This window comes from Panthera tigris, chromosome E1 (assembly GCF_018350195.1).
Source record: "Panthera tigris isolate Pti1 chromosome E1, P.tigris_Pti1_mat1.1, whole genome shotgun sequence".
Lineage (NCBI taxonomy): Eukaryota > Metazoa > Chordata > Mammalia > Carnivora > Felidae > Panthera > Panthera tigris.
In genome coordinates, this window is record NC_056673.1 from 47,778,990 (window position 1) to 47,803,752 (window position 24,763).

The window sequence follows — 24,763 nt, forward strand, 5'->3', positions numbered from 1 at the left end:
CACTGCTTGTGGTTCCTTAAATTTTCCCACTTGCTGGATGTGGTACATGAGGTCCCCACCGTTGACGTATTCCATGACAAAGTACAGTCGATCCTGAAGACCAAGGTTCAACACGTGAGTAGGGCTTGGCCACGGGCCGAGAGGCTTCCTTCACTCCACTCTTTCCAGACTCTGCTTGGCTTTTGCATTAGTTAACAAACTGTGGGCCATGCTGGCAGAGCTGATCAGTGGAGCCGAGCCCTTCGAGATTTTTCTTCCCCGATAAAAAATACGTAATGAACCCTAGTGCACGAGGGCCTTGGGAAGTATAAAGTCATTATGTAACTCTGAAATAGTGGCCCTCTGTCAACATGTCTGCCCCCTTCTGGTTCCGTATGCTCCCTGTTACAGTAATGGCCTCACACGCTCTTCCCCCTTCTCCTGCACACATACTGCACGTTTAACGCATGCTGTGAAGAATCCTTATGGGCCGATTACTGACTTTTAACTGGTGTTTCTGGTTTGCAGCGTCTGGGGGGCAAGCCACAGTGATGCAGTCATATGTCTCACTGGATGCTTCTGGAAACAAATCTCATGAGCTAGGTTGGGCTCCTAAATTATAAATGTTCAATACTGTGGGGGAGGGAACTATAACTGGAGAGGTTAACCAAATGTTCTTTTGCATCCATAACAGGCCCAAACATTGTTTCTTATTTTCTGTCACTGGCGTGCTAAGTGTCGGCACAGCACACCAAGTGAAAGCCAACCTCGGCTCGCTTCTAGACATCATCACCATTTCACGGAGGTTATGAAACATTCAAGTGTTGCACAGGGAGGGACAAAATGATGAAGCGGCTGCTGACAGCCGGGAAACAGCTCCAGAAGCTTCTATCTCTAGCTTTCCTGTTAGGAATTTTAACTCCATCTTTATTTCTATGTTTTGTTTCTTTCCAGAGCTTAAACAGTGTTACCAGTGTCCTGACCAGGGGGACAGGACCTGGGCTGGGGTTCGGAGACATGGACCCCTCTCTGGCACATCGCTCTTCCCTCCCTGGCCAAGAGATTTTAAGGAGAAACGTTAAGACAGTAAGTCATTTTCCGGCCAGAAGGAAGTTGAGAATAATTAAACTCATAACAGTAATAATTATAGCCACTTATTACTGAGTCATATCTTAGCAAGGGCAGCCACCGAGGAGTAGAAAGCCTGTCTTTGGTGCCACAAAAAAAGTTTGTATTTCTTGCAGGGCACTGGCAAGCTCCATGCCAGGAGCTTGGCTGATTAGTGTTTTGGAACTTGTTTTGTGTCCTCTTTTTAGTTTTCCTGTAAGACAGGGCTGGGCAAACTTTCTGTAAAGGGCTAGAGACAGTAAATACTTCGGGCTCTGTGTGGGTCTTGGAACTATTCTACTCTGCCTTCATAGCCTGAGAGCCACCGTGGATGATAAGACCATGAAGGAATGTGGCTGTGTTCCAAGAAAACAATTCATGGCCACTGAAATGTGAATTTCATCTAATTTACGCATGTCACAAAATATCATTCCTTGTGGGTTTCTTTCCTCTCTAACCTTTCTTAGAGCTCACGGGCTGTCCAAAACAGACCAGATGGCCAACCCTGCTGTGTGCAGGAAATAAGAATACACCCTTTCAGGAGATCAAGTTTCCTAATGTTCCGAGGCTATGCTTGGCAACTGATCAGTAGCCTTAAAAAGCCGGGACCGTGAGTTAGTTTATTGGTTTTGTATCCTTAGGTCCTAGCACAGTGCCTGGGATAACAAAAACCTTTCATGCAAATGTCTGCTGAATTCAACAGCATTAATGCCACGTCTCTCAGTAGGGCACATCCCAGAGAGGGGACACCCCAAAGCTACCGGTGGTGCAACAATGGGAGGTTGTTCCCAGCTTATGCCTTTCTTCAGCCTTCTCCACTGGAGTAAGGTTGATTCAGACGCTTAGAACACTCCGGTTCAGGGGTCACCCTTGGTAGCACATGCCGTGTGTTGTGCTACAGGTATGCACTCCCAGGGTCCTTACCACCGTCTGGAAGCAGGAGTGAAGCTGTGTCAGGAACGGGGGCTTGTCAAGCAAGGCCAGGACTCGCTTCTCCACCATGGTGCACTCCACGTCGTCATCCTGAATCACCACGTCCTTCTTCAGGATTTTGATGGCATACAGTTCTTCTGTCCCCTTCCTGTCAGCGAGCATCACCTGGGAGCAGACGGAAGGCAACCTGAAAACTCTGACCCTGTGTCTGGTACCCGGGGTAGGGGAGGAACCTGGTCAGGTGACCACTCAGACTGTTCTAGTTTGTGCAAGTTTATAAATGTGTGATATAAACATATTCATAAAGTTCCATTTTGTGTGTGAATTTTGAGATACTGCACGTCAGTGTAGATTAAATTCCTCCAGCCCTGTGTAATTTAGAAACTGTTGGGATTTGCACCCTGTGTAGGCTACGGCCCCATGATGGCGCTATTGTGGCTGCTAAAAGGAACATACACGGCCCTCAGCATTAGTCTTGAAGGGTGCACACTTTTCAGGAGCATCCTTTGTACAAAAATGGGACTGACCTTTATAAGCTTCTCACGAGTCAGGAACCAAGACAGAAAAAGGCAGGATGGAAATCATTTCCTGGATCTACCATGAGATTTGGGGCCAGAGAAGCCAAATGTGGTCATGTAGGTTGATCACTGAAGAAAACCCAGTTCAGCATCTCTTAATTATTACATTCACTTACTACAAATCAACTTCTAATTTTTAGTTGTGAAAAGTAATCATTCAGCTAACATTTTGGAGCACCTGCTTTGTTCTCAACCCTGAAATGGTAACATACAGTGAACCCTCTGTAGCTTTTTTTTTTTTTTAAGTTTATTTATTTATTTTTAAAGGGAGGGGAGAGGCAGAGAGAGAGAGAGAGAGAGAGAGAAGCAGAGAGAATCCCAGGCAGGTTCCACACTGTCACTGCAGAGCCTGATGCAGGGCTTGTACTCATGAACCATTAGATCGCGACCTGAGCTGAAGTTGGATGTTTACCCGACTGAGTCACCTAGGCGCTCCCTCTCTGTAGCATTTTGGATACATGTGTTTTTAAAGACATTAAGCGGGGGTGGGGGTGGGCAGGGGACATCTAAGAAACAGGTACAGAGACCAGGGAAATCTCGACGGCTGTTCTAGAAACCTCAGGGGGCCCAGGATGAATCCCAGCATTCTCTGCAAAAGCCTCCCCCACCCCACCCCCCACCCCAGACAACTGCCCTCTCACCTTTCCAAAACTCCCCTTCCCCAGCACCATGAGGAAATTGAAGTCTGTGAGTTTCACTCTGTCAAGGTTGTTGGAAGGTTGTCTCCTGTCTTCTGAAGGAGTGATGACTTTGTTACCAGCAGGGCCGAGCTTCGCTTTCTAAACAACAAGCACACACACACACAGGTGAAAACAATGGGTCACTGTTTTTCCCCCCAGGAAAAAGAATGCATTTAAGGAAGCTTGATGTGAGGTGGGAGGTGGGATGGGGGCAAGAAAAGAAATCACAGGGTGATGAAATATCCATTCAAAATTCAGTGGCTATATACTTACCCTAAGGGCAACGTTTTCAAAGTAGCAAAAAAAAAAAAAAAAAAAAAATTGCCCTTCCCTATTAAGAGACCACTCTTTACATAGATTACCCAAGAATCATGTTGTGTGATTTTGCTGATCTTTGTTCTAGGGTGTAAAAGTCAACCTCTGGGGGACAAGTGCTTCACAATGGCTGAAGTAATAAAAGAAAGAAACTGTGCTCTGACACTTTTCTTATTTGTAGATTTTCCAATTTAAGATTCATCTGCATAAAGGCAACTTGTGCTCAAGGAAAAAAAGGAGGGTAGAGTCCCCTGGAGAGAAACCTCTTAACCGGCAAGCTGTGGGGATGATTTATTGCTACTTTAAAAGGCACAGTAAGAAGAACACAGGGTGTGTGTGTAAGTCAAGAGGAAAAGAAACGGTGATATGCTTGAGAACCTGGTTTCACACAAAACACACAGCACCCTTTGAACCTGAACGACCCTTGGCCAGTGACCTGGCAGTTACCAGAAGGAGTTTTTGTAAGCTAGACTCCTGCTACCCAAAGGTGCTGGAGAGACCTCACCCTCGTTACTCTGCCTAAGAGTTAGAGACTCAGGTCAAAGGTGAAGGAGAGACAGAGGGCTCAGTAGAAAAGGACAGGCTCATGGGAATCACATGGGAAGGTCTCCACAGTCAGCAAAGAAGCCTGTGGAGAATCTCCCGACAGACTCTGCATGTGGAACACCTGCCTGATGGTGAGAGAACCAGTCTCTGAACATGTCAGCTGCTGAAAAGGCCGGGGTCCTGCGGTTTGGCTGAACAGCCAAAGCCACAGCCCTGAGCCCAAGGGCAAAGACTGTCATTCTGCCTACATTCTTAAGGATAAGGTGCACTGCCCCTCCCCCGCCCCCCCCCCCCCTCAGCCCCAGGGCAGCAGACCTAAGTGCAGGTGCCAGGACATCACTCAGGTGACTACAAGAAGGTGCAGGACACCTGCAGGCATTCTGGGTTTTACTGTGTGACCAAAACACTGTCAGCATCAGTTCTGAGCTCTTGGAGGAGGGGAAGACAGGGGATCTGACATGTTTTCTTTAGCAGCAGAGAAGGCTCTCCGGGAACCACCCATATTCCCTCTTAGGGCAACAGCATCCCTTCATCCCACACTTACTGAGTACCTCGCATGAGGCCCTGTGGAAGAGGTTGTGCGTTAGTGGAATGAGCCCCGGCCGTCTCTGGGCCCCAGGCCTCAACACAGTGCTTGGCACAGGGTGTGCAACTCTACACTCTGGCTGAATGAGGAAATGAAGCGTGAATGTATCCATCAGATACTGTCAGGGGATGCTTTTCCTTGATAAAAATAACACGTTTGTATAGGGATCAAACCTCATGGCTTGAGTGTATATGCTTGGATGGGTTGAGCACACCTGCTGAAGCAGAGACATTAAGACACAGGGGGAAAAGATGGCCCTAATTTTTTTGCTACCAGGCTGAAAGTATTTAATACAGCTGTACTACATACACCTCTATGCGGCCGTGCCTGGTGGGAAACGCATGTGAACCTGGGGGCTGGTGGATACACTGACACTCTTTAAAGACAAAACCTGATCTGCAGTGATACATAAATTGGCCTCCACTTTGACAGAGGATGGAAGGAATTTTTAGACAGACCTGTGAGAAAGAGCCCGGATGTAGCCGCTAGGGTTACATCAGGAGCCCCCTTCAACTGCAGGACCAGCCCTGTCCTTTGGAAGCTGGGGCGCAAGGGTGGTTCTAGGGGTCCCAAACAGACCAGTTCGACCACTCGCCACTGACAAAATCCAAAGGCAGACAAATGAGTTGGAGGTGCAACAAGCAAGGAATTTATTGCAGTGAGGCCAGCACCAGGAAGACAGCGGACTAGCGTCCCAAAGGCTGTCTCCAAAGTGCTGAAAACACTTCCAGATTTGTGTAAGGAGAATGTGGGACAAAGGCCGGTGGGTACACACAGGTGGGCAGTGAAGGCCAAGTTGATCACTGTCTTGGGGTCAATCGCGCGGGGTCTTGCTGGCTCAGGGCAGTCCTGATTGCTTGAGAGAGGGCAGTTTCGGTCCCCATCACGGGATGCTTTGCCCGCAGGGCCTGAGTTAAGAGAGAAGCTGGAAAGAAGAACTTAGTCAATTAGAAAGTACCGACTGAGGTCAACAGGGAGGTAGCTGATGTCCTCTTTCACTCCTAACATCTGCCCCAGGAACGATTCCAAAGTTGATAAGCTCTGTGGTGTGTGTCAAAGTTCGAAATGAACAATTGGGAAGTTTGAGAAGAGAATACCAACTCAGCTACTCTATTCTGTTCTTCTGATTTATAAAAAAGAAAAGTTATCAGGAAGAGGCACAAAGAGATTAATTTTATTCTGTCATTTTATTCGTGATAAACTGTGAAAAGATCCCCATACAATAGACTCAAGTCTCTGAGGTGCTTGAAACCATTGAAGGACGTCTTCACCCAGGTGAGGCTGTGGTTGAGCTGGTGCTGCCCGGGGGCCGCCCGGCTTCCACCTGAAGCGTGGGGGGTTCTAACCAGAGGTTCCAGACTCAGGCGATTTCCTAGAGCCCCTGCTCCTTCCTCCTTTGATGCTTCAGCACCACGGACAGTGGTGACTTCCAAAACAGACACTAGGCTTTTGACACACTGCCCTCCCTGTGGGCCATAACCGAGCAAAGACCCTGAGTTTTGTCCTATGGCCTTAGCCCAGTTATAGGGACAAGATTTTCCCCAAGGGGATGTAAATGCGATAAAAGCGTTTCTGCATCCGAGTACTTCTCAACCCAACTGCAAGGGGATCTTAGACCCTGCTCAGAAGTCAATCTGTGAGGTCTGGGGGACGCAGACGGCATCTCCTGCTGCCAGGAGGTGAGGCCGGATGGAGGAAGGACCCCAGTTTCTTGCCCTGCCAGGGCAGATTCCCTTCTTGTGTTTCTCTAGCCAGAAGCAGAGCTGGGTGCCACGTGGCTGGTGGAGCAGAGGGCTGGTTTGGAAGGAGACGGGCCAGGCTCTGCCACACCGACCGTGTTCACCATAGGAGGGCTGGCTAGAAAGTGGCCTGACCCAGAGGGCGACATGGATTTCTCCCCAGCTCACGGCGGCCCTGAGATAGAAGCTGCCAACCAGAGTGACATGTCTTCCACATTTCCCCTTCGGAACAGGCTTCTGGAGTCATTTCCACACGGCCCCCTGCACACCCGGCTGCCGGATGGCACGGAGCCGTCTCCAATATGGACCTTTCAAAGCCAGCCCTTCTAAGGCAGGCAATTCCACAAGATCGAAAGCTCAGTGGTCTGGGCCTGACTTTGGCAAGCCCCTCTCTCAGCCTGGGTCTAATTGATAGCACAGCTGGAGGAGGCAGCCGGTGGTGACCCTGGTAGCTGTACAGCTGCGGGCTGGTGGGGAGGCCAGGGGGCAGGGAAGGCAGAGGATCCCCAGGAGGGTGGGCTACACAGCCTCAACCTCCAGTCCACTCTCAGGCAGCCTCTGCCTCCAGATGTCCATCCTTCGCCACTCCCCACCCCCTCATGCTGTGGGAGTGCAGTCTGCCTGCCCCAGACTGTCCTGCCATGTCCCCCACCCCTTCCCAGGCTGACATCTGCCCTCCTGCAAGGCCTCCGCGTGCTTGTCCTCTCTTCAAGGCCTCCCGCTATTTTCCCTCACAGTGCCCTGCTCTCCACAGCTCGTATGGCAACGTGTAAATACTTACAGGGTATTTGTTTAACGCCTCTCCCAGTAACACTTTACAGCTAACTTATCAGCAGGTCGTGCCAAATCTACCTGCAGATTCTGTCCAGAATCTGGCGTCTTCTCAGGGTCTCCTTCGCCACCTCTCTGTTGAGGGGGCCTCACTTTTAGTATCCCCACTTTAGTGACCTCCCTTTCTGGACATTCCCCGGAGGGATCCTGTCCTGCTTCCCTGGCTTCCCATCTAATGGGACAGAAAGAGGCCAAGTTGTCACAGTGGATGAGGCGGAGACACTTGGCTGTCAGCTCTCTGACCTCGCTCCCATGGCTCCCTTGGCGGCTCTGTTCCAACCACACTGGCCTCCAGTCTTTGGCCGCCCTTCCCATAGCGGCCTCGCTACCTTGTTCGTCCACAAAATCCAGCTCAAGTATCACCTCTCCAACTTTTTGATGCCTCCTCCCCTCCTGGGATTTCCAACCTATGTTAGACTTTGTCTATGACCGGCCCACCTCCCCGGAGCTTTTGGCTATGCACCCCTGCGCGCATCTGAGGCTCCTGTTTGGGCCACACCTGCGGAACAAGCTGGACATTCCCATGTTGGTGCCCCAGGAGGTCGTGGCCTCCTTAGGTCGTCTCCCTAGCACTCCAGTGGGACTGCGCTCCAGTGTGTCTACTGAGGTACCACCTGGATAACTAACATACCCTTGGCTGGCTTTCTCTCTTCCCTGGGTCACATCCCTACTTCCCTCCCTGCCCCCTAGGACTCTTGGAATCCCTTCCCAAATGGGCTCCTTGCTCTCAAAACTCTGTGGCAGAGTTGACTTCTGAGGAACCTAAAGAAACACATGTACCTTTTTGGAGGATTTACTGATCTTTCTCACTAGACTTTGAGGTCCCGGAAGGCAGGGGGTCGTCTTATTCATCTTTGTATCTTTAGGGCCAAGCACCGCACTGGGCACGTAACTGCACATTCACTGAATATCTCATTCATTCATTCATTCATTCATTCATTCAAAAACATACGTCTTCACTAAGCCCTACAAACAGAATTTGAAGAGGCCAAACCACGAACGGTATAGCCAGCCAGATGCCTAACGTGAATGCAGAAAAGCAGCTGTTCCCAAGTATGTCATTTCAGAGAGTTGCCCCTGGACACTGAGCACCATGCATTTGGATGTTCACATATGGAACTTCTTCCCTCAAGCAATCACTGGTCATTCTGGGACAGCCTCAGACAGGGGCTATGAGGGCACCCCTGCCTTTAGGGAGCTAGCCACACAGTGACCCTCCCCAGAAGCCACGCTAGGCAAGTTAGCTGGGCCAGCCGGCTGAAACCATGCCCTTGGAGGCTTCTCTGAGGGGACATTCCTCTAATGGAAGCTCTGTCTGCACTAGACCTAGCTGGAACCTGCCTGAAGACCACCAATGAGCCTCTGGGCGATTTCTCTCTTTGAGCTTTTGAATGGGTCGTCTGGCAACTGGGCTCCGAGCAGGAGGAAGAGATCTGTCCTTCTCAGCTTGCGTATTGTTGACACAACACCGGTTGTCATGAACGTAATTCAGGCTTCACCAGGAGTGCAAAGAAAACCAATATATGTCTAGGGATAAAGCTGAAGCCAATAGCCTAACCGTAGAGATTTCAGCAAACCCGAGGAGGCCTCAGAATAAGCATGCCGACATCCTTCACTCAGCAACGCAAACATGCCCTGTGCGGCCAGACGCCCTGCTGGGGTACGCGAGCAAACAGGAATTCGCACCCGGAGATGAGAAGCAGAGTGTCTCCTGAATACTGGAATCCAGAGGAGAGAGGAGAGCATCCACTGGGGCTGGAGACTGAAAGCACATACGAGGCCACTGGTAATGTTCCTTGCTGATAAATCCCAAATCTTGACTTCTCTCTCAGGACACATTTTGATTCGGCTCATGGGTCCTTGTGTGTGAATTTAGCATATTCCACCATTTATTCCACAAATATCTGTGTGTCTGTCATGCCCCACACATGGGGTCAGATGCTGGGGAAACCAGATCAATACGAAGTAGCCTCTCCTCTGAAGGACATGCAGTGCAAAGGCACTGTGGTCTGTGCCCCTGTAATTCAGGGTGTGGTTTGTGGATCAGCTACGCTGGCACAACCAGAAGGCTTGGCAGAAATGCAGATTCCTGGGCCCCACTCCAGGCCTACTGAATCAGAACATGCATTTTGAACAAGACCGTCATGTGATTCCTGTGCAAGTTTCAGATGTGCTAGTCTAAGACCACTGGAATGTTCCTCCAAGTTCAAAGTCCCCTCAGGGTCCCTGTGACCCTTTCCACCTTCCACAATCTTCAATTACCATACAAAATCAATGGCAAATTCTGGGAAGAGCCCCAGACTCTGACTGCAAAGAGTTGAGATCAAGTGTTGGCTTTATTCATTTTTGCTGTGTGACTCTGGGCAGACTGTACTGCCTGAGTATCAGACTGCTCATCTGTAATACAGCCGTACTAAGACCCCCGTATACCTGAGCTACACTGGAGGTGCAACGAAGAATCCTTTGCAAAAGCCCCCAGCACAGAGCTCCACACCACAACCTTCTTTCCTTTGCCCGAGGGAAGGAGACGCGGCCCTTCGCCCAGCCTCCTGGCCTGCACCTGCTCCCTGACTACAGACTGAAGGCCTCTGTGAACAGCCGTGGGTCACCTGGGTCAGGGATCTGCCTCGCTGACTCATGATCCCGAAACACCGTGACCTATGGATATGTGTCAAGGCCGCAGACAGGCTCTGCAGGGGCTCAGGACCTGTGGGCAGGCCGCAGCAGGTCCCTTGGGACTTCCACGCTCCCGTGCCCTCCTGGTGGGGTAGGAGAGGAACTGGGTCTCAGCTCCAGCTACTCCCCAATTTCTGGAGCATCTTCTGGAACACCCCCAGGGGCTAGGACCATGCAGGAAAGGACCCTGACTTAGTACATGACACAGAATGTTTTAAAGGGGAAGACCGGAAATGATGACACACGGTGTTTGTAAAGAGAATACAGGGACTTCAACTACTGAAGCTTTAGCATGCTCTTTTTAAAATTAGACTAAAACGCAGCATGGTTTATTGGTTATGATTAAGCAATGCAGAATCCAGGACTGTAGGTTCCTTAGCACATCAGCAGGTCAAGTCCAGGCTCATGCTGCTATGTGGACCGCCAGGTGTGAGAACGGGCGACGTGCTCTCCCCCATGGGAACATTTCTTAGTAACTGACACGCACCTCATTTTACCCCACGGGCACATTCCCCAAAAGTCCTAGCAGTCTGCAACCATTGAAGGGGTTCACCAATTTAAAGGACTCCTAGGCGAGTTTCTGTAAAGCACATCATACAGGGAGAATCTGAGTCCCTCAAATGAATATTCTCGCAGGGTGGGGTCAAAGTGCGTGTGTGCGTTAAATACCTGTGTCTGAGGAGCGGTCGTGTGTGTTGTCAAAAGCTCTACACGTGTAGGTTGTTATTGGTGGGGGCGGGGAGGAGTTTCAAGTGAAAACTGAGAGGTGGATATGGGCAAACTATGGCACCGGGAGTTCACGAAGGATTGGACTGTGGTAGATGTTAGCTCTCTACTATCACGTTGGGCCATTTGCCGCTGCTGAGATGTGATGATCTGACCTACAGTGATGCCAATTCCAAACGCTTTAACACAAGACCATAGATAGTCTGCAATTTGTGAATTTTGTATAATGATTATACACTAGCTTTGGTGTGTGGGAAGACAGACAGAACATTAAGACATGGAAAAGTGTAGAGTCCTACATTGCCAACCCCCAATACAACAGCACCCTGGCTAGCAATTCTTCTAGGGGTGCTATCTTATCCTCAGTAGGAATCCAAGCCCAAAGGTTCTTCTGCAGTAAGGAAGCAGAGAGGAAACTGTAATTCCAAGTCCCTTGGCAGGTCCACTGTAGGGGAAACCATAATTCCAAGTCCCTTGGTAGGTCCACTGTATAATCATGGAGCCTTTGGGTAACCCTCCAAAGTTTACTGTAATGCTTTCCGTTTTGTTTTAAATGTGCCCACTTGTACCGATCTTGTGAACGTGTCTTCAATAATACTGTAACTCTTGGCATAACAGAAAGCATGGTTTTGATGACTGTCTTTATCAAAGATGTTTGCAAAGCACAGAGAGAGGAATCTGACAATAGCAGGTTCTACTTCTAAGGTTCCAGGGGCAGACAGTCCAACAACGACCAACTGTAGGAGCAAATGAAGAATGGGGATTTCTTCTACTTATTTTTTTTTGTTTACAACAAAAATGTCCTGTGTTCAGGGCTTATCTGAACAATTCTGACAATCTAAGACTGATGGTGTTTTGGTGTTGCTCCATAAACACAAGTATCCGTGCCCTACATAACCAAGAACCTTGGCCCAGCATCTTAGCCCTAGGATAACATATTCACCTGCACCCAGTGCCGTGTTTGTTAGATTGAGCGGTTTCGGGAGAAGAAAAACACAAAGGAACTGAAGGCATTTTCGATGATCCCATGAACGGAATACGGCCGGTGTGTTTCTAACAAGCCATGAGTCATGACATCTACTCTGTAATCGGGCAACAGGCTAAAGATGATGTGCTACAGTCTCCTGGGTAACACAGTCGGAGTAAATAAAATGCTTGCTATTCTCTGGCTAAATGATCTTTCATCTTCTGGAACATGCCAAGCATGCTTACCACCCGAGGGCCTTTGTACTTTCTGCTTGGTCAGGTGATGCTTTACCGCTGAGGCTTCGACACGGCCCCCCACCCTCTCCTTCCTGTGGCGTGGATTCCCTCACGGTCCTCTCACTACCTAGCATATGTTTCTTCTCCCTCCACTGGAAGGGACCTTATCTGTTCTGCTCACTGATGGATCCCCAGGGCCTGAGAGAGCGCCGGGCATGGTGCTCCTCACATACCTTTACAATGAGTGGACGGATGTGGACCCTGCGGGAGACGGTGATTTTGAACGCAATATTTTTTAAGAGGCAGAGTTACTGCTTTTTAAATAATTTCTATGACAATGCTGCTTCTTGTTAGAATAGTAGCACTGGATCATTTTAGAAAATTTCACAGGCACGGGTACGTGAAAACAAAAAAAAAGACACCTTAAAATAGCCATACCCAGAGATCATCACTGTTAACATTTTGGTATGCATTCTTCTAATTCTCTTCACGTTTTCTTCTTTTGACGTCTACAGAATTACATCGCTGGCAACCTGCTTTATGCCTTCGTGTGCTGTAAACGTCTTACGTAATAAGTACTCGTCCACCACATGGTTTTACTGACTGCGTAATACTCCACTGTCTGGCTCCACCTCAGTGTATTTAGCCCTTCCCCTATTGCTGGACAGCTATGTTGTTTCCAATTTTCAGTAACACCCAGAGGAACAACTTTATAGTCCAAATCTCTATGCACGAAGTCCAAATAGTCCAAATCTCTATCCGGGCTCCCTAGGATAGATTTCTGACATGGGATGGCCTGGTCAAGAGGTACATTGCAAAAGCTGATGCCCAATGCCACACATTTGAACCTGACCATGAAGTGTCAGAGAGAATGGAAGTAAACCCAGAGAGTCAAGGCAACCCGATTCCTGAAGACAGGGTCTTGGTTTCTTTTAGGACGTGTGTCTGATTTTGTGGCTGAAATACCTATTTGTCCTTTTTTTTGTTTTTTGTTTTTGTCCCCCCCCCCCAGCCCCCCACGGCCTTCAGATTCGGTAAGCCAGCCTGAAACTACAATCTGGAGGTGCGGGGTCGGGCGATTCCTTCTGTACAGGTATGTCAACACCTGCCGACCGGAGTTTCCTCCTGGAGTCGGGGTCACAGGTGAATAGCAAATCACAGGTGAGCATCATTCATTCTGCCGGCAGCTGCGGGGAGCTCCTCAGAACCAGAGACTGTCAGATGCAGAAGTGTCCTTGGGAAGGTCTGATCTGCCTTTGGTGCAGGTAAAGGCACTGGGGCCTAGAGAGTGAACTCCACTACCCGTGGCCACTGCGCCGAGCCGTGGTGGTACTGGAGGAAGACGTCAAGGATGCTAGCCTTCCTCTATAGTGGCCCTTGGAACAGGACCCTATGCCACCTGGCAGAGAACCACTCCCCTGTGCTAAGAGTTGCCTCATCTGGGATGCAATGTTTTACCAACGGCACAAGGGTGACAGAGCGCTCAGCATTTGGAAGGAAGTTGGAGATAAGCTAACCTGAGACACCCATGTTACGGACTGCGGACGAGGCACCTGGGACCTGGTGGGCTAAGTGATGTGTCTAAATCAGTTCCCCTCCCTGAGCTCTGATCTCTGAATTCGGTGGTCACCCTCCTATATCAAGGGTAGGCAAATGTCTTCCGTAAAGGGACGGATAATGAGTATCTTCGGCTTTGCCAGTCAACTATTCTGTTTTAACAACCCGATTCTGCCATTGTAGCGTGAAAGCTACACGGATGGATGAATGAGCAAGGCTGTGTTCCAACGAAATCTCATTTGCAGGAACAGGCAGCAGCCGGAATCTGGGCTGTTTGGGCTGTAGTTTGCCAACCTTTGCCCTATATCCCTGTAGTGAGATTCAAACAGAACGTCTGTATCTCCTTGCTAGCCCGTCGGAATGGCAACAATTAAGAACCTCAAATGCACCTGAATGATTCACTCTTCCACGATGCCTGATGTGCTCACCGGGACAGGAACAAGTTGTTTTGCTGCCAAACGACGTGGTGAGTGAAGTACTTACTCGGTAGAGCAGAAATTTAGGGGAAAACACATTAAGTCCTTTTCTTAAGAAACATTTTTATGGACACATCCACTTAGGCTGCTGCCAGTGCTGAAATGAATTCACAGGAAGCCAGCAGGCCTGTTGTCATGGCAACCGAGCCTAGCATAAGGAGGAATGTGGGGCCCGTGACATATTAGCGCTCTGCCCAAGGTGGGGAAACACAGAGCACTTGGTTCTTCTTGGTGTACTGAATATCACACGCCCCTAGCGTCTTGCTGTGTTGTTTCCTTTTCCGCCAACCTAGTGTTCCCCTATTTCCCAGATCAGTCTGCTAACTGCTGAGGCTGACTGCTGCACGGTTATCAGGCTGGAGTATTACCGCGTGTCTCACCTGATACACAGATGCTGGGAAGGTTGCTGCCCTTAGTCCTCCCCAGGCGCTAAGATTCCAGACTTCAGGGAGGGTCCCAGGACCAAAAACTTCCCCTAAATTTTACCCTTTGCAAAAAAAGATGGTCTCTCACCAGGGGGTGATGGCAGACATTTGTCTGATGCCTTTGGGAAGGCATGAGGGGAGTGGATGTGGCCGTGGCACGGTACCGATAGAGCATTTTCGGCACCTGGTACTTCTTAGAAACCTGTAATCCTTCTGCCAGGAATGTTCCCCTTTGGGGTTAATACTGCACTGGCTTTATGAGTCAGCTCTGGTGGGGTCAGGAGCCACGTGAACTCCTGGAAGCTATCAAAGTAAATGGTTTTCCGGACTGTCAGCAAGGCTGCTTAGAAGTGGGGACTTCTCTGCTGCTAAGAAAGTGGGGTGGATAGGAATGGGCTGGGGCTCACACAGGTCAGAACAGACCCCAGGAGTCACTCAGACCCAGAGAAAGCCTGGACTCCTGGCTTTCCTGGCACCTTGTCATTCCATAAAACCGAGGAACAACGGGGGATGTAAAGTGCTGATGCCGTCTTCACATCCATCCAAGAGTAAAGAGATACAGTCACAAGTTCCTAACTAAGGTGTGCAACTTTCCCTGGAGTCTTTTATTTGCAAGTCTTGACTGCCCTCTTGTGGTGTTGCTTTTCTGGAGCGACTGCGTTTCGACTGGGATCTTTTAGTAGAAATAGGCCTAAGGTTCCCTGGTCTGGCCTACAGAGGTAAAACTCCTACGAATGCTCAAATGAGACACCGATCGTATCTTCCCAGTTAGACCTTTGTAGGAGAGGACTCAAATCTCCAGCGTCAGAGCTGGGCCTCTGCGAGAGGCCCGTGGTCTGTGCACCGATGCCAGAAGTGTGTTTTAGAGTCTGTGCATGCTTCATTTCTAGAAAACAACATGTCGACGGTTCTAGACCTAGGATTCTTGAATCTTCTCCTCTGAGCCCAGATTTTGCAAGAAGCAGGGAAAAGGAGGCAGGGAGGGCTGTGAGGGAACGGGGGAGTGGCCCCGGGGAGCCTCTGTGTTTATCTTAAAGGTAGAAACACAGAACAATCTAGGAAATGATGAGAAATGATGATAGGCACAGGAGCGCAGAATTCAATAAAAAAAGCCCACTGGGGAAAATTCAGTTGGAGCTAAATGATCAGAGAATAGCAGCTCCTGAAATCAACTGAAGAAATAAAACACCAAAAACCCACAACCAAGCCATAACTGGCAATAAAGTCCACCTCCCTAGGGAAAGTTCCAGACACTTCCCTCCGCCGCTGTGCAGCTGCCGCCGTAGAGGGTGAGCAGGACTGGGCATCTAGCGAAAGAGGCCCAACCCCACCTCCTCAGTCAACACAAACAAAATGATCCTTTCCCCAATACTAGATATGTTTGCTTGCTCATTTTTTTTTTTTTTTAATCACAAAATGTCTCTGACAGCAGTAAGCATTTTGAAAGTGGAGCCGACTGCAATTAAATTTAGCACAACGTTTCCGTGACCATTGATTTCACCCTATCTTCACTGAGAGTTTTAAGACCGCACCGGTTTTTAAAAACGAGGGACCTGATTATAGCTCAGTGGGACACCTGCTTCCCAGGCTAGCCACAGCTGCGCTGTCTGGGCTGCTCTCTGGGCCCCCTGGGGACACTGGCTGACAGGGAAGCGTGGGGACGCAAAAGGTGAGGAGCCTGTCCACCAGATGTGGACTGCAATACCAGTTACGGCACTGTTGACTTCTCTGAGGCCTCGGTTTCTTCATCTGTAAAATGGACTGAACGTCCCCACCTCCTCCTGCGTGGGGAACCCTCGCTTCCTACAGTGAAAGGGGCATAATCGGAGTTCAGTAGCTGCTGCCAGGCCAGAAGAGAGATTCCTCCCATGCACAGCAAGCAGAGAGGGGCAGAGATGAAGGAAAGGACATATATGGGGAGGGGGATCCCCACTGCCCTAGGGGGACGTGGCCAAGCAGTCCACGCGTGTTTGCTTTAAGAGCTGGTCTGCAGGGCAGGAAGGGCCTTTGAGGAGGAGCTTTGGGGAGGGGGTGTGTGTGGCTCAGAACGGGGCGGGGGGTGGGAAGGGGGGTGTTCCCTGCCTGGAAGTGGGTGGGGATCTTGAGTCCATAAGCTGGGGAGAGCCAGTAGAACTCAAATTCTTCCAGTTACTGTGATCCCACCGGCACCTACAGGCTGCTGGGGCCCAGGGAAATGTGGGCTACAAAAGGGACACCCCCAGTAAGAAATGAGACCATGGCTGCTTCTCCCAGCTCCAGCCGCCAGTTTCCGTGCAAATCTGGCTGCCCACCCACGGCCGCTGGTGACGGTGGTGGGTCCTGCCTGCCTGCTTCTTCCCGGCGTGTCCACACAGAGGAATGGTCCCCGGGGAGCCGGCGGTGGGCTGATTACTGACAAGTCTATTCTCAGAAAGAGCCACTAGGTGAAGATTAGTTCACGCACAAGCAAGTGATACCACCCTGCGAGCAGGTGTGAGCGAGGACACCCCGTTTTCACTGCCTGCATCGGGGCACATTTCCGACAGGCAGGTGACATTCTCTTTCTCAGATAGCACGATCTGTGCTTCTTGTCCTGAGACCCATAACAAAAGGCACAGGAAACAAGACGTGTGCGTGGACGTAAAGCATGTGGGATAAGAGGCACTGCCGACACCTCCCGACACCGCTCTTCAGTGAACTCGGGACGGTCTCACTCGGTTGCTGCGTGTGGGGGGCCGGGGGGGTGCTAGCCTCTAGTGCACAGCCGGGTCTCCCCACCCGGGGCCCGTGGGTGGTTCAGAAAACACGACAAAGGGTTCGTTTTAGCTTGGTGACGGCTTCTCAGAAAACAGCCATGCTTCCTTCCGTCTGGGAAGACCTCTGGTTCGGAACACCTGGGGCTGGGAAGAGGGAGGATGCTTAGGGTAACAGCAGCGGCAATGCTGTTCTCACCTTTTAGATTTCCTCATTCGGTCCTCCCAACAGTCCTAGGAGACTGGTGCTTTTATCATCCCCGTTTTAGAGATGGAGAAACTGAGGCAAGAGAGATAAGCTAAGTGGCCCAAGGCGGCGGAGCTGGGATTTGAACTCCCAGGTAGCCCGGAGCTTAACCACTACATTGCTGCTTCCCTGCAGTGATACGGTGGGAGCCGTGCTGCCCAGCAGGTGGGGGCTGGGGATGGCAGTCCTTCTGAAGATGGGGACAGCCACTCACTGCGAAGGAGCCATGGTTTACCCTCCAGGAGGGAGATCCAGAGAAGTGAAGGCTTCCCCCTAATTTTCCTTCTTTGTCCTTTCATTTCCCTTTCAGCCACATCTGAGTTTTGCACCGGCACCCGGCTTTTCCTGCACGTTGTGAAATACAGCCCCATCATATGTATTTCTCCTTAGAACAACATAGTCTCGAAACTAATAACAAAGAGCATCACGTCACATAGGCAAGAGACACCTGGGTCACAGGAAGGACCTGACTCTGAGTCCCCAAGTGTGAATTTACTTCATCAGGGTAAGGTGTCCTTTGAAGTAACAGGTCATAAGATGACAGGTGATTTGTCTGTTTCTACGTAGGAACTGTCTCCACGTCCTGGAATGATCAAGAGGTGTTGGCTCACTCTGAGGGTGCAGGCGGGATGTTTTCACTCTGGGAGAGGAAATCACTGGGTGGCTCGGTGTGTTCAGGTGTGGCCGACTTCTAAAGACGTTCCTCCAACGTGAACACACGGCATTGTGTGACAGCGTTTTAAACGTTTTAAAAGGCAAACAGGAGGGCAGCGACAAGAGCGACGAATCTTGACAGATGCGAGCTTTCACACACGATAGTCACCACACTGTGTAAGACTCATTAAACCTCAAAGAATATGTTTTTTGTCCCGATTTTCAATAACTCTGGGTCACTAATCTCTTATGGCCCCCCAGGGGACACATCTCTAGTGTCCAGATACAGGCTCTACAGAGAGAAACTTGAAAAACATGACTTATTAGAGGTTTTCTTTAGTACAGTGTTTTAAAAAGGAGTATTATATGTTGATTCTAGCTTAGGATCGGGTGTGGGATTTCTCCCTTGCGAATTATTCACCCAAGCATTTGAATGTTTAGATTTTCCAGGTGGTTCCAATACGGATATGCTGGAACAGTCCAGAGTGGATTTCAATTATTAACAAAGGCAATACGTTGAAAACACAGCTGGTACCCGGCTCTAACCAGCTCCCCAAAAGAGAGTGGTGTTGTCAGAAATGATTACAGACAAGATTTCTGAAATCATTTACATGCAAGTTGCAAAGTTCCATTTGATAGTTTGGGGAGAGAATGGTTGATTAGGTCATGACCACGGAGTTGGAAAAAAAAAAAAATGAAAAAAATGAAAAAAAGAAATGAAATTATAGTGAGTAGTATTAAGCCAGGCATTCAGAACATCAGAAAAATCTGATGATTTCAGCCCATGATATATTACACTACATCTTCCATATATAAACACGCACATGTAGTGTAAGTACACCATATTGCTTGCATGCTTATGTAGATGTGGGTCTACAGAAAATTGCAAATGAGTCTTAACATGTGCTTGGAAATATATACTAACAGAAGGAAAAGGGAAATGTGCTGTCAATTTAAAGATGCACTCTTTCTGTTCATTTGATGCTTTTTAAATTTTACAGACGGGAATTTATCTTTAATCACGGAGAGGAGGTTTCAAGATATCCTTGGTATAATCTTCAATGAACCTAATCTGAAGAGCGGGGAGGGCTCGTATACTCTCTGGGCGATGTGCGAGGAACGTTTTTCCTCACTGGAGGGCCGTGGCCATCGGGACGGGAGCATACGAGCTAGGACACAAGCAAGCATAAGGTTCAAGCCACCAGAACATACAGTGCATCCTTAAGAGTGGAGAGCACGGCCGGGGGCTCAGGCTTCGCAGCCACAAAAACCAGGGCGGATGTTTTTGTGGAAGGGAAGGTGGAAAAGGACCGAGCGGAGGGAGAACTACCTTCAAGAAGCGGACATAACATCCCTGTAAGAGACAGGAGAAGAAGAAAAACTGCTAGGTTAGTAGGGGAAATGCTACACACACAGGAAAACAATTAGCACGAGAAAAATAAAGACTGAGTACAAGACACCGTAGGCTCCACGTACAACGCACACAGAGCGCGTGGGGCAGAGACAGCCCAGGAGGTGGCATGAGGGTCCAGGACAGAAGGAGGAGAACCTTCAGGCAGGCACTGCTCTGGGTCCCTGGCAGCTGCGGGTTTGATTTGGCCCTTGGAGGGGTGGGAACTAACACCGTCTTGTCGTATGAGAGAATGGAAGGACTTGGGTCAAACCACATGGATCCAAGGCCCGTCTCTCTCCTCCTTGTGGCTTTTATGTGGCCAGGCATGACATCATGTCAGACGGCTCCACTACAGTCATGGACGCTTCTTCTGCTTTTGGCTGATCCATATGATGGAGTAATGGGGTCTCTGGTTTGTCAAGTGTCTGAGGCAGCACACAGCTAGTTAAACCCAAGGATTTAACACAAGGGTTGCCGCTCTTCACTAAATCAGAGTCAAGCCAAACCCACTTACCATGAAAACTATCACCGATAGAACTAATTTTTTTTTTTTCCCCCTTGATGATTCAGAAGACTGTTCCGTACCTTGAAGAGCCCAAGGTTAACTGGTGAAACAGGCTGGGCAGCTGGTTAACCATGTTCTGGTTGACCGAATGCCATTGGTAATGAGGTTTTGGTACTTCTTTTCATCTTTCAATTTCTGTCTTTAGAAAAGCCCACCATGACTGGATAACTTTAGTTTCTCAAGTACTCATGTGAGAAAAGTAAACTCAAACCATTTTAACAGAAAACTTCATATGAGGAGTCATGAGATTAATCCTACAAATTCATACAGAGTGTGAGTCTGCTTCCGGGAGAAAATGTGAGAAAAAGGCTGGTTTTCTGAACCTCAATTCCACAGCCTGAAAGGGTCACCAAATCCATGAACAGAGAGGCGATCAGAGACAGACAGATGACACTTTGTGCCCAGAAGGCTTTGTCTACTAAAATAGGAAGCTGGTCAAATATGACTTTTACACCTCTTTGGGCAGGTATGGATAGATTAGCTTCGGTTACATCTTACAATTACGGGCACTTTAAATCTGTAATCACATATCTATTTATAATTGTTCTCAAAACAGACCATTTCATTCCAATCCCAAAAGCTCTATTTTAGGCCAGAGATCTTAATCCACATCAAGATTAAAGGAAACTAACAATAGCAACAAAAACATCCTTATTGAAATGGTGGTGGTGTTTCCAAGAACCTTGGAGGGAATTTAATCGGGCATTTCTATCTCTCCTGCACCTTTCTGAAAGAGTTGCCTGATCTTTGCTTGAATACCTGGAGGTACAGAGGACTCCATGTTGGCCGAGATGCCCTGAATAGTATGCCTTCAGAAGGGTCCTACCTCCAGATCCCATCTGTAATAGGTCACCTTCTGCAAGGAGACAAAAATCCCCCAGCAGACACACTCTGATCCTGTGACAGGCAGCCTCACAGTCCTCCAGCAATCACTAGGCCGTTGTTCTGAGACTCCATGGGACCTAGAGAGACCCCTAAGCCATTTCACGCTTGGAACATGACAAACGAACCCAAATCTTTTTTGGGGGGGAAAAAAAGTCAAACAAAGGCTTATGAAGTGAATCAGCCGGACTCCCACAGACCCTCTCGCTCCACACATCTAGGAGCACTCTGAGGGGACACATGCTGGATGCCTGGGTGTCGGATGGGTGATGAGGAAGCAAAACGCCGCTGGGCAAAGCGGAGACGGTGCCTGTCTGAGAGCTGCCTAAACGTCTACTCCCTGGTTGTCAATAACGGCCACGACAGACACGCAGTTCATGGAGCTCCTGAGCCACAGCCCTGTCTCCATCAGCTCCCTAGACACACGGGCTCAGACACCCTCCCCTGGGCTGTCAACAAAAGCCGAATGGCTCCTGACGTTTAGATTCTGAAGCACTTGCAAGCAGGGCTTGAGGCTCTCACTCTGGAGACCTGAAGGTGACAAGTCTTACAGGTGTCTCCAGCACAAGGAAACCTCAGACGGGTTTGAAAGGCTTGAGACTTATGTACATGAGGGGAGGCTTTGGAAAGCTTGAGATGGAGGGGAGGGGAAGGGAGGGTCTTTTCAAGGGAAAGCAAGTTCCAAGGTGCGTGTGAGGGCAGGACATGTGCGTGAAGGGGGTGGGAGCGTGGTGTCACGGGGAGGGCGACGGAGAAGAGTCAGGGGCTCTGGGTCCTGCTAAAGACCAGCTCGGCGAAGTCCCTTCTGTGCTTTTGTTTTCTCATCAAAAAAGATAATTTTAAACACCTCTGCCACTTGTAATATTCTCTTACTGCATTACAAACGTTTTCTGTAAAGGACCAGGCAGCATGTGTTTTAGGCTTTATAGACCCTTCAACGTCTACTGCAGGGACACATTCCTGTCCTTGCAGCATGAAAGCAGCCACTGCCAACGAAGGAATGAACGTGGTTGTGTTAACAGACTCTGTGGACACTGAAATATGAATTCCACCTAGTTTTCAGGTGTTGCGAATCTTAAGCTTAAAAAGTCATTTAAAATATTAAAACCACGCATGGGCCAGACACCAGCAGGTGGGTGGGTGCGATGCCTGTCCCACTTAATTAGGATGCTGGGTATAATGGAGTCTGGCCTCGTCACCTCCACAGCCAGTGGAGAATATAAGCTTGTTCACTCACTCGTCAACAGGTCACATCCTCTCCAAAGGGCATTTTTCAAATCTTAAAGGGGATAGGAACGACCTGGCGATCTTGTGAAAATCAGATTCTGACTCAGTTAAAAGTCCAGGATGGGACCTGAGCCTCTGCGCTTTTAACAAGCTCCCAGATGCCGCTGGTCCCCATACCACACTGGGAGCCGTGGGGATCCAGGGAGCACCAGAGTGGTCGCCGCTTTCTTTTCCAAGATTACCCAGGGAGTTCAGAATCCTTGGGACTGACCTCTCTAGGTCCCCAATTCTAATTCTTCGTAGGACTTGTTCCTCGGGAAAAACAGTGAACAGCATTATGTATGGATAGGTCACACTTATTCTAGGCTTTCCTCTTTTAAGGGGCCTTAGCTTCTTCTTTGGTGCTTAGGCTAAAACCATAGGGACCCGGGTCAGTGCTTGGGGGCCCCACGTTAGTGCCCCGTGTCTGTGTTAGTGCCAAGAGACGCTGGCTCGATCTTCCTACCTTCCAGTTCCTGCCCTGCTAATCTCCTGTGGGTACCGGGGCCTGGTTTCACGTGGAGAGCTGCCTCTAACATTTCGTATTAGGCTTGCCCTGTTTATTGAACCAGCAATATCCATCCATAAGGCCAACCCCATAGCTACAAACACAAGGCTTTTTGGGTCATTTCAGGAATCCGTTAGGGTGGAACAGACAACTGGAATGTACAATCTTTTTCTGGTTTCCCAGCAAAGTCATTTCCGTAAGAGAAATTAAGCTGAAAGCATGTTGCCAATGCTATGATATAAATGCATTCGCCCTCCCTTACAGACTAATCACAAATTCTCTGCAGTTGCTTTTGGAAGCTTTCTTGGAGTCTGCTAAGTTGAGCGGTTGTGTTAACCTCTGTTGACAATGATCTAATGAATGCGCGAAAATGATTTCCAACACTAAACCTTGCCTCATTTCAGTTTAAGGTTTGTTTCTAAGACAGAGCTGAACTACAAAGATTAAAATATCCTTCAAGTGATGTGCATTTTATAGACTTTTCCCCCTTAACGTTGCACAGTTCAGAAATTAGTTAATTAAGCTACTTAAGGACCAAAATTAAAAAAAAAAAAAAGCAGAATCTATATTGGGGCACATAGATTTTCTGTTTTGTGTCCAAAAGGTCACTGGAAAGTACTCAGGTTTCCATAGTAACAGTAGCAGGCCCGATCAAATCAGCAAATAGCTACAATTTATCTGAGGGTCTCCAATGAACTATTTTCTTTTTTCTCATCCACAGAAGAACATCCTGAATTAGATAAAGTCTTCAAAGACAATGGAGGCTTTCCGAAAATCCAATTTCAGCAACAGTAAACAGGAAAATGCTTGCTTGCTCTATCCGCATATAACCTGGCAACGGAGACTCATCTGTGTTGATTTAAATACTTTCACAGTAAGCGGATCATATTAATTTGTTAATCAGTAACAGGGATAATCTCGAAATGTTTCTCCGGAATAAATAAAAGGAGATACAATGTGTGATCTTAGGGCAATTTGTAGCGTCTTCAGGGGGATACTTCTTTCTAGTAGTTTCTGGACCTCTATCACTAACCCCATTCTAATGGAGCATGCTTGTCAATTTTATGTTGTCTGCTTTTGCTTTAGATCCTGATATGCTTCTCAATGGTCACAAAAACTGTGAAGGCACAGACATCAGCGAAGCCACTGCTAATCCTGCTTTAGATTCTGACCAATGGACATTTTGCAGAACCTAGTCAAACAAATAAAACACTCCAAATAAAACATTTCAGCCATGGAAAGTTGAGTGTCACCTTGTTTCCAAAATATGTTAAAATTAATGTGGCTCACAGGTTCAGAGCCCTTAGGTAACACTTTTAGGAAAGTCTAGGAGGTAAAGCATCTTTGTGACTAGAAGAGAGAGCCAGATTAGAACTCTGCTGACAGCTTTCCAACTGACCGGAGATTCTCCATAGATTTCGCTGACTTCTGGATCTACTATTAGAAACGTGTATCATCAAATTACTAGGTAACTCAAATATCACCTCAGCTTTGTTACATCCTTCTACTAATTATTTGGCCATGCCAATCAAACAAACAAACAAACAAACAAACAAACCCAAAACCAAAAAACAGCAAACAAAACTTATCTGGGCCCAGCAACATGCCCTGCATCTTGAGAGAATCTGGTTCTTTTGGATAGTGATGACTTATAAGCCCAAGAAAAATACATTAGAAAGTCACTGGTTTTGCATTTTAGTCCCCACCCCGTAACGAACTGTTCTTTATTGAGAGGAATGTTCTAGACTAGCCCTAACAGAAATACCAGGTGAGGTACATATGTAAATTTAAGCTTCCTAGTCACCTCCCTCATTAAAAATTTAACCAACTAAAGCAACTGACCAACTAAACCAACTAATTTAACTAAAGCAACTAACCAACTAACCTGACTAATTTCAATAATATGTTTAATACTGATATATAAAAGTATATAATAAAATAGCAGATTTGTTAATTATATAGTTAACCCAACATACCCAAGATATTATTTCAGCATACAATCAATATACCGCTTATTATTGAGGTATTTTACACTCTCTTCTTTTTCCGGAGTCCTTGAAATCCAATGTGTACTTCATACACAGAGCACATCTCACCTCTGACTGGCCATATTTTCAGTGCTCGATGGGCACCTATGGCCAGTGGCTGCTGAATTAATC

General features: G+C 48.3%; 1 protein-coding gene and 1 long non-coding RNA gene across 3 annotated transcripts in view; one reads left to right on the plus strand and one right to left on the minus strand.

The window, feature by feature from the left end:
- Positions 1 to 24,763, minus strand: part of PRKCA (protein kinase C alpha) — a 404,971-nt gene that overhangs the window by 54,880 nt on the left and 325,328 nt on the right. For both annotated transcript variants that reach the window (XM_042967753.1, XM_042967754.1), the window contains 3 exons: positions 3,239 to 3,376; positions 2,011 to 2,184; positions 2 to 93 (listed from right to left, as the gene is read on the minus strand). In XM_042967753.1, the coding sequence (XP_042823687.1) occupies positions 2 to 93; positions 2,011 to 2,184; positions 3,239 to 3,376 (404 nt within the window). The remainder of the gene's footprint in view (position 1; positions 94 to 2,010; positions 2,185 to 3,238; positions 3,377 to 24,763) is intronic.
- LOC122233764 lies at positions 301 to 2,331 on the plus strand. The gene is made up of 2 exons (XR_006211479.1): positions 301 to 1,065; positions 1,988 to 2,331. It is a non-coding gene; the product is annotated as an uncharacterized LOC122233764 (long non-coding RNA).